This window comes from Chiloscyllium punctatum, chromosome 39, assembly GCF_047496795.1.
Source record: "Chiloscyllium punctatum isolate Juve2018m chromosome 39, sChiPun1.3, whole genome shotgun sequence".
In the NCBI taxonomy this organism is placed as follows: domain Eukaryota; kingdom Metazoa; phylum Chordata; class Chondrichthyes; order Orectolobiformes; family Hemiscylliidae; genus Chiloscyllium; species Chiloscyllium punctatum.
Genome location: NC_092777.1, coordinates 60,977,996 through 60,993,146, shown reverse-complemented (window position 1 = coordinate 60,993,146; position 15,151 = coordinate 60,977,996). Strand labels below are relative to the sequence as shown.

General features: G+C 39.9%; 1 protein-coding gene across 8 annotated transcripts in view; it reads right to left on the bottom strand.

Annotated features, from left to right (window-relative positions):
- The window catches only part of cep112 (centrosomal protein 112), a 577,437-nt gene that overhangs the window by 322,546 nt on the left and 239,740 nt on the right, over positions 1-15,151 (bottom strand). For all 8 annotated transcript variants that reach the window (XR_011954852.1, XR_011954853.1, XM_072558882.1 and 5 more), the window contains one exon: positions 5,011-5,070. Coding sequence is in view for 6 of the 8 variants with exons in the window: in XM_072558882.1 (XP_072414983.1) it covers positions 5,011-5,070 (60 nt within the window). In the remaining 2 variants the exon portion in view is untranslated. The remainder of the gene's footprint in view (positions 1-5,010; positions 5,071-15,151) is intronic.

Sequence of the window (15,151 nt, the reverse complement as noted above, 5' to 3'; positions counted from 1 at the left end):
TGAGTATTAGATTAAGTATGCAATTTTATAAGACACTAAAATTTTTGATGGTAAACTCCAAATAATATCAAGTTAGGCATCAAGAGCTTCTTTATATGTGTGAAAGGGAAGAGAAAGGCCAAAGCAAACATAGGGCAGGGCCTTAGGGAATGAGGTTGGGGAAATAATAACGTGCAACTGGGAAATGGCACAGGAACTGAATAACTGCTTTGCATCAGTCTTCACAGTATAGAGGACATTAACAGCAGCCCAAAAATACTAAATAACCAAGGGGTAAAAGCAGAAAAGGAGGAAAATAAATAAATACAATAACTATCACTAGAGAAAAAAGTCAGGAAACTAAGTGGCTAAAGACTAATGGGTGCCTTGACCTGATAGGATGCATCCCAAGATATTAAAAGTAGCAGCTATAGCGATACACTTTAGTAATCTTCAAAGAATCTTCAGATTCTGGAAAAGTGCCAGAGGATTGGAAAACTGTGAATGTAATGCCTTTATCCAAGAAGGGAAGGAGACAAAAACAGGAAATTTTTGAGTCTATTATAAAGAATGTAATAGCAATGTATTTAGAAATAGATAATATAAATTACATGTTTTACAAATTTATTATATTTCTTTGAGAAGGGAACAAGCAGAATAAAGAGAAAGCAATGGATTTCACGATTTTAAGAAGTCACAACACTTTATGCTACTTAATTAAAGCCCATGATGTTGAGGTAGAATGGATAGAGGATTGGCTAACTAAAACAAAAGAGACAGTTAGGATAAGGAGGGAATTTTCAGGATGGCATCCTATAACTAGAGATATGCCACAGGGATCAGTGCTGGGGGCTACAATTATTTAAATATATGCTTAAGAAGATGAGGAAAGTGAATATACTATTGCTAACATTGTGGATGGTACAAAAATAGATGGGAAGAAAAGGAGTGAGGATGACACAAATGATCTGTAGATGGACATACACAGTTTAAGCAAGTGGGCAAAAACTCGATGGATGGAATAGCATGGGAAAATTTGAGGTTATGCACTTTGGCAGGAAGAATGGAAGTGCTGAATATTATTTAATTGGAGAAAGATTGCGGGAAACCAAAGTACAAAGGAATTTAAGAGTTATCACATAGAATTCACAATAGGCTAGCATACAATAAAAGCAAATTACTGCAGATGCTGAAATCTGAAACCAAAAGAGAAAATGCTGGAAAATCTCAGCAGGTCTGGCAGCATCTGTAAGGAGAGAAAAGAGCTGACGTTTCGCGTCTAACTGACCCTTTGTCAAAGCTCGCATACAAGTTCAGCAGGTAATAGGGAAGGCAAATGGAATGCTGGCCTTGATTTCAAAGAGAATTATTTGGAGGAAAAAAGCAAATGTATGCATCCAAACTTGCAGGCAACAGAAAAATAGGTGAAAATCCAAGGTGTGGGAGTGATATAAACAGTTTGACAGAGACAGTTTGATAGGTGAAGTGGGCAAAATGTTGGCAAAAGGAGTTTATACGTCAAAAAATAAGCTGTTTATTTTAGAAGGGAGAACAAAAGATCAAAGTGTTAATTAAATGGAGAACAACTGCAACACAAAGGGACTTGGGGGTATTTGTGCATGAGAGACAGAAAGTTAGGACACAGCTACAGCTGGTAATCAGGAAGGCTCATGGAATGTTGTCTGTTATTTCAAGGGAAATCTTACTGAAACTGTACAAGGTGCTGGTGAGACCACATCTGGAGTACTATGAACAGATTTGGTCCCCTTATTTAAGGAGCTATATAATTTCAAAAGAAGGCAGTTCAGAGAAGGCACGCATCATAAGATCATAAGAAATAGAAACAGGACTGGCCTTCCTTTCATTTTGTACCCATGGAGTCTTGTTTATTACATTAGAGACAGCTAGAGGTACTTTTGAGCATTGTGATACATCCAGCAAAACACCCTAGAAGAAACGTTCGCTATCACTTTCTAGTATCTAACAGCACAAAATAAAGGATTCCTTCAGCTGTTCTAACTGCTGGCCTCTACAGGTTTTGCATTATTGCGATTCTTTTATAGTTTTATTGAGAGGGCAAGCAGCAGGTTGTTAACACAAAGCAGGTGTGTTGCACATGTAGACTTCTTTGGGATGCACTATTTGTGATTAGCAGCTTAATAATGCCAAATCATTTTGCTTTACTGCAACATTTCATATAATGCCTCCCATAAAACAGGTGCTATGTAATAACAGCATCCAGGATTAAAAGCAAATGGTTATTTCAGGTATTCCAAATTCAGAAAATAAGATATCTCCTGCTCCTTTTATTTTATGGTTGAAAGTATACTGTTTCAAAAATAAATGTGATGAATATCTTGACTGTTTTTAGAATTGTCAGAAGTTCTAGGTGTCATTTTTGTCATAATATAATTGACAAGTAATGCAACATATGTATGTAAATTAGCTCGCTGATTTTGAAGGTTTTTTTTCAAACATTTCATCATCATACTAAGTAACATCCTCAGTGAGAGCCTCAAATGAAGCTCTGGTGGTACGTCCCGCCTCCTTATTTATAGGTCTTGGTTTCTTAAGGTGAGTGATATCATTTCTGGTTCTTTTTTTCACAAGGGAAGGTAGATAGGGTCTAAATCAATGTGTTTATTGATGGAGCTCTGGTTAGAATGCCATGCCTCGAAGAATTCTCGTGTCTTTGTTTTGCATGTCCTAGGATGTGTATGTTGTTCTTGTCAAAGTGGTGCCCTTCTTTGTCTGTATGTATAGAAACTAGTGATAGTGGGTCGAGTCTTTTGGTGGCCAGTTGGTGTTCATGTATCCTAGTGGCAAGTTTCCTGCTGGTTTGTCTGATGTAGTGTTTGTTTTACAGTTCTTGCATGGAATCTTGTAAATGACGTTAGTTTTGCTGGCGGTATCAATTGGATCCTTTAGGTTCATTAGTCATTGTTTAAGTGTATTGGTAGGTTTGTGGGCTACCATGATGTCAAGGAGTCTGAGTAGTCTGGAAATCATTTCTGATATGTCTTTGATGTAAGGTTATGTAGCTATAGTTTTGGTTGCAATGTGTCTGCTTATTTGGGTTTGTTTCAGAGGAATTTGCAGATTGGATGTTTATTGGGTACCCGTTTTTCTTGAAAACGTATAGATATTTTTCTTCTGCTTTTTGTAATTCTAGGGTGCTGCAGTGCGATGTAGGCCGTTGAAATAATGTCTTGATGCAGCTCCGTTTGTGGGTGTTGGGATGATTACTTCTAAAATATTTGATCTGTGCGTGTTGTATATTTGTAGATGCTGGTTTGAAGCTCTCCATACATGTTCAACTGTCACATCTAAGAATGGGAGTCTGTTGTCGTTCTCTTACTCTTGTGAATTTTATGCCTGTCAGGATATTGTCAGAGTGTTGTATATTTCCTCTAATTTGTTCCATTTTTGATGGCAAAGGTGTCATCTATGCAGCGGACCCAAAGTTTGGGGTTGGATACATGGGAGGGCAGCTTGTTCAAGTCTTTGCATTACTGCTTCTGCTATGAGCCCTGATCGCGGTGATCCCATAGATATTCCATTGACTTGTTTGTAGGTTTTATTATTGAATGTGAAGTGGGTGTTGAGGCACAGGTCCACTAGCTTGAAGATGTTTTCTTTGCTGATGAAGTTGGTGCTGTCTGGTGTTTGTGGTCATAGTTTTCCGAGTAGTGACGCCAGTGCTTCTTTGGCCAGACCAATGTTAATTGATGTGAAAAGGGCCGTAATGTCAAAGGACACCATTATTTCATCCTCTTCTATCTTGGTGTCTTTGATCAAGAATTCTTTGGGTGGAGTGGCATGAATCTTCAATTAGGTGTTTTAGTTTTTGGTGAAGTTCTTTCTTCATACAGTTAATGGAGAGCTTCAATCCAGCATCTACAATAAAACAATACACACGGACCAAATACTTCAGAAGCAATCATCCCAACACCCACAAACGGAGTTAAATCAAGATATTATTTCTAACATGGCATTCTAACCAGAACTCCATCAATAAAACACATCGATTTAGACCTTACCTACCTTCGCTAGAAATGACATTATCACCTTAAGAAACTAAGATCTATAAATAGAGAGGTGGGACATATCACCAGCTCTTCACCAGAGACTCTCACTGATGGTGTTACCTAGTATGGTGACAAAATATCTGAAAACAAACCTCCAAGCTCAGCGAGCTAACTTACAAACTTATCATCAACCTCAGCTACAAATCTTCTCAAAAATCGCTAATGCAATATATGTTTCACTGTGATTAACTGCACTGGACAGTGCATATGGAAGTGAATAATAAAAGGTATGTCAAAAGCTTTTTCACATTGATACTGTCTCTATAAAGGTTCTCGTCATTGGTCTTGGGAGGTTTATACCTTTCAATGTATTGAACTTCTCATCTATTTACAAAGAAAGAGTAAATGTACAGCATGTCATTTGTACCATGATAATGAAACAACAAAAAACAAAAATTCTATTCCACTTTCTATGCATATTGCACACTCACTACGTTGAATGACTTCAATTCCCATAGTGCACCCTTAACAACATTTCAAATTTGAAACATTCATATCTTCTTCAACTATTGGTAGAATGGTTTGCATACCTGGAATTCATGCTGAAACAGCAGACTGCCCTCCCAATCTTGATGAAGGGCTTTTGCCCGAAATGTCGATTTTCCTGCTCCTCGGATGCTGCCTGACCTGCTGTGCTTTTCCAGCACCACTCTAATATAAACTCTGCCCTCCCAATCTTGTTTCTTTTAGCAGGTTCATTAAACACAATGAAATAAATACCCATCAATTAATCTGCAAATTATTCACAGCAATTTGACTATTTGTTAAGCGTCATGAGTGAACCTCTCTTCTTACAAATCCTAGAAATTATCTTGGATGATGCAGTTAATCCAATTACTGATACGTGCACAACCTTTGATGCCCCCTATGTAGTTTCTATGTTGTCAATGACACTAATTGTGTTATAACAGTCTTTTCACTGGTCTGCAGAATACTTCATTACCTTCTTTTCATAAAGATGTTCCAAATGCAGCCTTTCTTGTTCAGACTTTCCCACTTGATTCTGAAAAGAGATGACACCTTAAACAAACGTTCATTCATTCAAGAGGATTCAACGAGCGAGAGAATAGTGGCTTTAGCCTCTGCAATCATTCAATAGCTTTAAGAATCTTTCAACTTGTCCAGATGAGAGTGAGATGTTTGAGTAAATTAACCATGGCAGACTGGAAGTCATTCAAGTGCATGGAGAATTAAGGAATATAGTAGGTATGGTGGGGTAGCATAATGAGTGATATTGACACCGTTTTCTGCAGCAAAAAGAAACACACTGGACGACTAGTGCTAAGGTTGAGGATATCTGCCGAGGCCAGAGAATCTTGCAGTGGGAGAGGAGAGATCTAGCATCATCGCTTACATAGGTATTAATCATAAAGTCAGAATTAAGAGTGGGATTCTGCATAGAAAGTAGGAAAAACTAGGCACTAAATTGAAAAGCAGAACCTCAAAGCTTATAAATGCTGGATTATTACCTGAGCAACAGGTAAATTGGCATTGTGTGTATAAAGTTAGAGATATGAGTACGTGGCTTAAAGATTGGTGTGGGAGAAGTGAGTTCTAGTTCATAAGGCACTGGTACCAGTATTGGGAAAGTGAGGTTGTACCATTGCGATGGTCTACATCAAAAAGACAAAACTAAAGGAATGTAGCATTCATAAGCAAGTGAACAAAGTGATATTGCATGCTGAAGTAAGTAGATAGGAAATGACTGCCATACAGAGGTATGGTTGAAGGATGACAACGACTGGGGTCTTGAATGTTGAGGGCTGTATGAGAATAAAGTAGAATAGGATGCCAGTTTGCAGTGGAGAGATAACCCTTCAAACAAGGATGACATTTGTGCAATAGTTAAAGATGAATTTCATTCAGGATATCAGGGTGTAGAATTGGGGAGATGAGGAACAGTCGGGTAAAAAAGATACTAGTGGGATTGTCTGCAGGCTCCCTAACAATAACAATAATTAAGGAATAAAGTATGCAAGAAGAAATATTAAGTACTGATGATAAAGGGACAGCAATAATTATGGTGACATACATCTGCATATAAAATGGAAGAATTAGACTGGCAGGATCAGTCTGGTTTGGAAGTTTATAGATTGTTTTTGAAGTAGATTTTTAAAGCATTACATTCTAGAACCAATCAGAGAGTAGCTTATATTAGACTTGGTATGGTGCAATGTTACAGGATTAATTAATTCAGATTAAAGGCATCCCTACATAGTATTGACCACCATACGATTGAACATTATATCCAGTTTGAAAGGTAGAAGATTGGGTGTAAGATTAGTTTTATAAAAACGAAAGAATTCTCTTCTCTTGCGAGTTTGTGAGACACTGGAACTCTCTGCCTCAGAAAGTTGGGGAGGCTAGGTCATTGAAAACTTTTTAAAGAGAGAGAGAGGTAAACCCTTGTTATTCGAGGAAACCAAATGTTTTCAAATGTTTAGGGTGTAGGTTTGCTCGCTGAGCTGTAGGTTTGATATCCACACGTTTCATTACCTGGTTAGATAACATCATCAGTGGCAATCTCCAAGTGAAGCAAAGCTGTTGTCTCCTGCTTTCTACTTTTATGTTTGTCCTGAATGCGGTTCCTGGGGTTTGTGGTGATGTCATTTCCTGTTCGTTTTCTGAGGGGTTGATAGATGGTATCTAGATCTATGTGTTTGTTTATGGCGTTGGGGTTTAAGGATATTTTTATAATTAAAAGTATACTGGAATATCCATTACTGACCTCCAAAGTTGTAAAAAGAAGAAACAAAGTTCAGATCTATCAATCCAAGTACCTAGGAAGCACATGGTGAGGACAGTGCAGGAGAGAGAGGGAGAGAGAGAGAGAAAGAGAGAAGGGGGAAAGAGAGGGAGAGGGAGAGGGGTGGGAGAGAGAGAGAGAGAGAGAGAGAGAGAGAGAGAGAGAGAGGGGGGGGAAGGGGGGGGGAAAAGGGGTGGGGGGGGGGAGAGAGAGGGGGAGAGAGAGAGAGAGAGAGAGAGAGAGAGAGAGAGAGAGAACCTACACAGTTACCGCCTTTGCTGTTTCAATTCGTGTATTGCTGGACATCGGAGTGCATCTGGGAAAATTAACAAACAGTGAAATTCACAACTAATCTTGGAGGAACTGTTGGGTGAAGCTCACAGCACAGGATCAGACAAGTTAATTATTGTTTTAAGTCTGTTCAAGAGAAAGGCTGCAGTAGTGAGTAGAGTGGATTCTTTCTTGATGATATGTTTTTGGAGATAAGTCTCTTGATTAAACTTAAAATAGAAGTCCCATAGCTATTAATTTAACCTGGGGCAGTTTTTGTAGAGAAATAAGACAGTGTTATTTTCTGGGTCTGTATATTGTGAAGGAGCAAAAATGGCCTTTGCAGTGATATGTACTTCTTGTCAGATGTGGGAGTTTAAAGAGAGTTTAAGGGTTACTGCGGATTATATCTGCCATAAATGCTGTTGGATGCAAATCTTATCAGATCGAGTGGATTGGTTGGAGAGACAGATAGAAGCAATGAGGAATTTGCAACAGCAACAGTATATGATGGATGGCAGTTATAGGAAGGGGGGAAAGTCTCAGATACAGTCACATACATGGGTTAACTCCAGGAAGGGTGAGAGAGGTCGGAACGGAGGGCAGGAGTCTTTTGTGGATATACCCATTTCAAACAGGTATGCTGATGGATTCTCAGGGGAACGTAGCACAAACAGCCAAGTTTCTGGCTCTAATGCAACGAGGGGTATGTCGGCTTCCAAGAGATCAATTGTGTTAGGGGATTCTGTAGTCAGAGGTACAGACAGAAGTTTCCGTGGCCAGCAGAGAAAATACAGAATGGTGTGTTGTTTCCCTGGTGCCAGGATCAAGGATGTCTCAGAGAGGGTACAGAATGTTCTCACGGGGGAGAGGGGACATCAGGAGGTCACTGTCCACATTGGAACCAACGACATTGGAAATGAAAAGGTTGAGACTCAGAGAGGGAGATTTCAGAAAGTTAGGCAGAAATTTAAAAAGGAGGTCCTCAAGGGTAGTAATATCTGGATTACTCCCAGTGCTACGAGCTAGTGAGGGCAGGAATAGGAGGATAGAGCATGGCTGAGGAGCTGGTGTATGGGAGAAGGATTCACATTTTTGGATCATTGGAATCTCTTTTGGGGTAGAAGTAACCTGTACAAGAAGGACAGAATGCACCTAAATTGGAAAGGGACTAATATACTGGCAGGGAAATTTGCTAGAACTGCTTAGGAGGATTTAAACTAGTAAGGTAGAGGGGTGGGACCCAGAGAGATAGTGAGGAAAGAGATCGATCTGGGATGAGTACAGCTGAGAACAGAAGTGAGTCAAACAGTCAGGGCAGGCAGGAACAAGGTAGGACTAATAAATTAAACTGCATTTATTTCAAAGCAAGTGGCCTAACAGGGAAGGCAGATGAACACAGGGCATGGTTAGGAACATGGGACTGGGATATCATAGCAATTACGGAAACATGGCTCAGGGATGGGCAGGACTGGCAGCTTAATGGCCCATGACACAAAAGCTACAGGAAGGATAGAAAGGGAGGCAAGAGAGGAGGGGGAGTGGCATTTTTGATAAGGGATAGCATTACAGCGGTGCTGAGGGAGGATATTCCCAGAAATACATCCAGGGAAGATGGTTGGGTGAAACTAAGAAATAAGAAAGGGATGATCACATTATTGGAATTGCATTATAAACCCCCCAATAGTCAGAGGGAAATTGAGAAACAAACTTGTAAGGAGATCTCAGCTATCTGTAAGAATAATAAGGTGGTTATGGTGGGGGATTTTAACTTTCCAAACATCGACTGGGACTGCCATAGTGTTAAAGGTTTAGGTGGAGAGGAATTTATTAAGTCTGTACAAGACAATTGTCTGATTCAGTATGTGGATGTACCTACTAGAGAAGATGCAAAACTTGACCTACTCTTGGGAAATAAGGCAGGGCAGGTGACTGGGGTGTCAGTAGGGGAGCACTTTGGGGCCAGCGACCACAATTCTATTTGTTTTAAAATAGTGATGGAAAAGGATAAACCAGATCTAAAAGTTGAAGTTCTAAATTGGAGAAAGGCCAATTTTGACAGTACTAGGCAAGAACTTTCAAAAGCTGATTGGAGGCAGATGTTCGCAGGTAAAGGGACGGCTGGAAAATGGGAAGCCATCAGAAATGAGATAACAAGAATCCAGAGAAAGCATATTCCTGTCAGGGTGAAAGGGAAGGCTGGTAGCTATAGGGAATGCTGGATGATCAAAGAAATTGAGGGTTTGGTTAAGAAAAAGAAGGAAGCAGATGTCAGGTATAGACAGGATAGATCAAGTGAATCCTTAGAAGAGCATAAAGAAAGTAGGAGTATACTTAAGAGGGAAATCAGGAGGGCAAAACGGGGACATGAAATAGCTTTGGCAAATAGAATTAAGGAGAATCCAAAGGGTTTTTACAAACATATTAAGGACAAAAGGGTAACTAGGGAGAGAATAGGGTCCCTCAAAGATCAGCAAGGAGGCCTTTGTGTGGAGCCACAGAAAATGGGGGAGATACTAAATGAATATTTTGCATCAGTATTTATTGGAAAAGGATATGGAAGATTTGGACTGGTGGGAAATAGATGGTGACATCTTGAAAAATGTCCAGATTACAGAGGAGGAAATGCTGGATGTCTTGAAATGTTTAAAAGTGGATAAATCCCCAGGACCTGATCAGGTGTCACTGAGAACTGTGTGGGAAGCTAGAGAAGTGATTGCTGGGCCTCTTGCTGACATATTTGTATTATCGATAGTCACAGGTGAAGTGCCGGAACACTGGAGATTGGCAAACGTGGTGCCACAGTTTAAGAAGGGTGGTAAAGGCAAGCCAGGGAACTATTGACCGGTGAGGCTGACCTCGGTGGTGGGCAAGTTGTTGGAGGGAATCCTGAGGGACAGGATGTGCATGTATTTGGAAAGGCAAGGACTGATTCGGGATAGTCAACATGGCTTTGTGCGTGGGAAATCATGTCTCACAAACTTGATTGAGTTTTTTGAAGAAGTAACAAAGAAGATTGATGAGGGCAGAGCAGTAGATGTGATCTATATGGACTTCAGTAAGGCGTTTGACAAGGTTCCCCTTGGGAGACTGATTAGCAAGCTTATATCTCATGGAATACAGGGAGAATTAGCCATTTGGGTACAGAACTGGCTCAAAAGTAGAAGACAGAGGGTGGTGGTGGAGGGTTGTTTTTCAGACTGGAGGCCTGTGACCAGTGGAGTGCCACAAAGATTGGTGCTGGGCCCTCTACTTTTTGTCATTTACATAAATGATTTGGATGTGAGCATAAGAGGTATAGTTAGTAAGTTTGCAGATGACACCAAAATTGGAGGTGTAGTGGACAGCGAAGAGGGTTACCTCAGATTATAACAGGATCTGGACCAGATGGGCCAATGGGCTGAGAAGTGGCAGATGGAGTTTAATTCAGATAAATACGAGGTGCTGCATTTTGGGAAAGCAAATCTCAGCAGGACTTAAATACTTAATGGTAAGGTCCTGGGAGTGTTGCTCAACAAAGAGACCTTGGAGTGTAGGTTCATAGCTCCTTGAAAGTGGAGTCACAGGTAGATAGGATAGTGAAGAAGGCATTTGGTATGCTTTCCGTTATTGGTCAGAGGATTGAGTACAGGAGTTGAGAGGTCATGTTGCAGCTGTACAGGATATTGGTTAGGCCACTGTTGGAATATTGTGTGCAATTCTGGTCTCCTTCCTATCGGAAAGATGTTGTGAAACTTGAAAGGGTTCAGAAAAGATTTAGATTAGATTAGATTAGATTAGATTCCTTACAGTGTGGAAACAGGCCCTTCGGCCCAACAAGTCCACACCAACCCACCGAAGCGCAACCCACCCAGACCCATTCGCCTACATTTACCCCTTCACCTAACACTACGAGCAATGTAGCATGGCCAATTCACCTAACCCGCACATTTTTGGACTGAGGGAGGAAACCGAAACACCTGGAGGAAACCCACGCAGACACGGGGAGAATGTGCAAACTCCACACAGTTCGTTGCCTGAGGTGGGAATTGAACCCGGGTCTCTGGCGCTGTGAGGCAGCAGTGCTAACCACTGTGCCACCGTGCATGGATAGGATAAATAGACAAAGTCTTTTCCTTGGGGTCGGGAGTCCAGAACTAGAGGGCATAGGTTTAGGGTGAGAGGGGAAAGATATAAAAGAGACCTGAGGGGCAACGTTTTCACACAGAGGGTGGTACGTGTATGGAATGAGCTGCCAGAGGATGTGGTGGAGGCTGGTACATCTGCAACATTTAAGAGGCATTTGGATGGGTATATGAATAGGAAGGGTTTGGAGGGATACGGGCCGGGTGCTGGCAGGTTGGACTAGATTGGGTTGGGATATCTGTCCGGCATGGACGGGTTGGACCGAAGGGTCTGTTTCGATGCTGTACTTCTCTATGAATCTATGACTTGTTCAGTAATAGTATCAGCTGGAACCATAATTAAGTCGGGCCACATCCAGTATCAAAAAACGTTAATGTTCAGGAAGAATCTGTGGTGTCAAGTATATTATACACATTAAAAACTTAACTGGTTTTGGCTGTTGCTAAGATTTTTCTGGGAGTATCGGATGTAACAATGTAAAAAACTTTGACTTCGGCTAAACAGGGCATGCTAGAGTATAAAATGAAGGTAGAAATAAAAGTAGAATTTTGTAACGATAATACAATTCAAGTGATCAGCCAGCATTTGGGATTAAAAGGAGAGCAACATGAAATTGATGCATAATATGGAAACAGCTAAGATTCAGTTCCAACTGAAAAAAAAATTGATTTGGAAGAATGAAAGAGATTTGAAATAGAGTTTCAGAGATGTACAGCACAGAAACAGAGCCTTCAGTCCAACTCGCCCATGCCAACCAGATATCCTAACCTAGTCCCATTTGCCAGCACTTGGCCCACATCCCTCTAAATCCTTCCTATTCATATACTAAATCAGAAAGAAAATAGAAATAAAAATACAGCAGAATAGAAAGTGAACTGGAAAGGTGAGAGCTCAAACCTGAGTTATAAAGCAGGCAACATGACTTGTGCAAAGAATAGTTTAAGGGAGAAAGAAGAGATAGTAACTCAGACAATGATTCTGATTTGGAGAAAGTGAGGACTGCAGATGCTGGAGATCAGAGCTTAAAAATGTGTTGCTGGAAAACCACAGCAGGTCAGGCAGCATCCAAGGAGAAGGAGAATCGACGTTTTGGGCATAAGCCCTTCTTCAGGAATCTTTCTCCTCATGATTCTGATTTAACTAATCATCTTTGTTTAGTGCCTAAATTTACAGAGAAGACGGAATTATAAGCTGTTTCACCACATATTATAAAATGGATGTAAAGTCAAATTGGCCAAAACATGCTTGAACCCGGCTGGTACAACTGTGTATACCTGTATCTCAGAAGAGCAGCTGACAGACTATGAGGCTGTTAAAAAAAACTCAATATTTATAAACCTGGCTCTGAAGTTTAATCATTTAAAATATAAGATGATAAGATAAAACCTGATCTGACATTTGTAAAATTTGCATGGGAAAAATAGTTGCTGTGGGATGAATGAGATATATCACTCATATTAGAGAAAAATGTCAGCAACATGAGGTAATTCAAGATTATGGAAGAATTCCAAAATAACATTCTGGTAACCTTCAAGACTTATTTAGATAAGTTTCAAGTTTTGAAATCCATGAAATGGCAATTTTGGTAAATAACTACGATATCTGCCACTTTTCAAAACATTAAGTAAAAGGGAGGAAGGTATAGAGGTTGAGTCTAACAGATTTAGCCCATCTTGTTTAATAGAAATGCAACAAACGAATTGAGAGTTTAAGAAACAGGTCCCTCAAGAACTGAATACAACTAAAATGAAAATATTATTTAAAATACAAAGTGCTAATGAGGAAATATGGCTCACCCCAAATAGTAACCAGTGAATAGTGGGGCAGGAGCCCAAAGTGGTAGTTATACTTGGTTATTGCAACATATATTTGCAAGCAATTTACAAAAATCCAATGGTAGGTCACTTGGATTATTGGGAAACATGGGTTAAAATATTAAAACAGTTTTAGCGGGCAAGATTGCATAAAGATGTGGTTAAATTGTAGCAGATGTCATTCATGTTTGGGATTGGGGAAACCTCAACCATCAATTAAACCTGCACTTTTTTTACCTATCGTCGAAAAAAATATCAGCTTTTGTAATCATGAATGGACTTTATCAATGCCATCTGAAGCAAATAAAAAGCAGCAGTAACTTTTCAAAGATTAACCACAAAGGTCATTGAAGGATAAAGAACTGTATTGCACATATTTAGAATTTAGTTGTGTTCAGCCAAATCTAGGAATTACATTTACAACACTTGGACAAGTTGTTTGATTAATTATAAACAGCCAATTTGATCAAAGACTTGACAAAAAGTGATTTTGCCAAATCAAAATTATTTATTTGAGCTACACTGAAGGACAAGGCCAAACAGCAGCCAGAGAAGCAAAAATCTGAATTTTCTGGTGCCAAAAAAGCAAGGTTTTGCAGCATAGAGGTTCCATTGGAAGTTCATTCCAAATTTCAGCATTGTATTTCCACCAACAAGATTGTTAAAGAAAATCGAGAAATTTGAATGGACAAGTGTAAGATGGTCTTCGCAGCATGCAAACTGACCACTGCTCAAGTTCTAGCGGCACTGAATTATGGCAAGCCATTTAAGCTTGATGCCTGTGAGGTACACGTTAATGCAGTTTTATTACAGGACAATGAGCTGGGGATCAAACAGCCAGTCAATTACTTTTCTCAAAAGCTGAATGCTTGCTAACAGAAATATCATCAGTGGAAAAAGAAACTTTCAGTGGAATCTTATAGAAGCTCAATAACCTGGGCAAGAAATCCAGGAGAATCACATGACAGGACTAGTAAGGCCTTACTAGACACTTGGAGCAAATAGAATTTTGTTGGAAATGCAGCTGAGTGTTGAGGTGAGATTCTCACTATGCAGTGGTAAGATGCCTGTTAACTGGGATTATTACTTGTTAACAACCTCATGAACACTAAATGTCACTTCATTAATGTGAAATTTCATGGTCTATCACCAATCAACTAGACATTAACAATTCCTGAGGTCAAAGCGACAGCAACTCTAGCTCACCTTAGCTCCTCTGGGATGCTATCTTAGACACCAGGTTACAAACTTTCAGGACATGCTGCATGGGCGCCAGCCACATACATCTCTTGTCCTGGGATGTTTGCAGACACCTGCCAGGCTCAGAGAATTCAAGTGGAACTTCTCCAATCAATAACCAGAACACTTCTCCACATTAGAGATGCACTTTGTGGCACACCGGCAACTAACATTCAAAAACTGCTGCAAGGGAACTTTGATGCCGGGACATGCGCCCAGCACATGCATTGGACCAAACCGCTGGACTGGGTATTTGCTCTCTCCCTGACTTAGTGTCTACTTGCATGTGTTATGTCAGTGCTAATTTTCCAAAATTCTTTAGGTTCAGGAAAAATTCCACTGGACTGGAAAGTAGCTAATTTAACCTTCCAATTAAGAGGAGAACAAAGATATCTGTTGCGGGGAAGGTGTCAGAATTGATTATCAAAGGAATTATAGATGCACAGTTAGGTAATCAGGAAGACTCAACATGGTTTATCAAAGGGAAATCATGTTAACCAATCTATTGGATTTCGTTGAGGAAATAACTGTTTTGTAGATAAAGGGGAACCTGAAGGCATACTATACTTGGATTTCCACAAATCATTTAATAAAACACCACAAAGGTTATATACTATTTCCAACTTTTTTCTCAATCCTACATTGATTTTGTCCACTTCCTCCTCTTAATTAAGCAATAATTCTTTCCTTTTTGGGCTACAAATACAGCAAGTCAGGAGTTTGGTTCTGGGAGTTAGGAGCAGCAGTAGGTTATTTGGTCCCTCAAGCCTGCTACACCATTCGATAAGATCACTGCTGATCTGCTTGTGGACTCAATCCACTTTCCTGACTATTCCAAAATACCCTTTAGCAGCTTTTTAAATAGCATTCCTCAATTTCAACTTCTATCT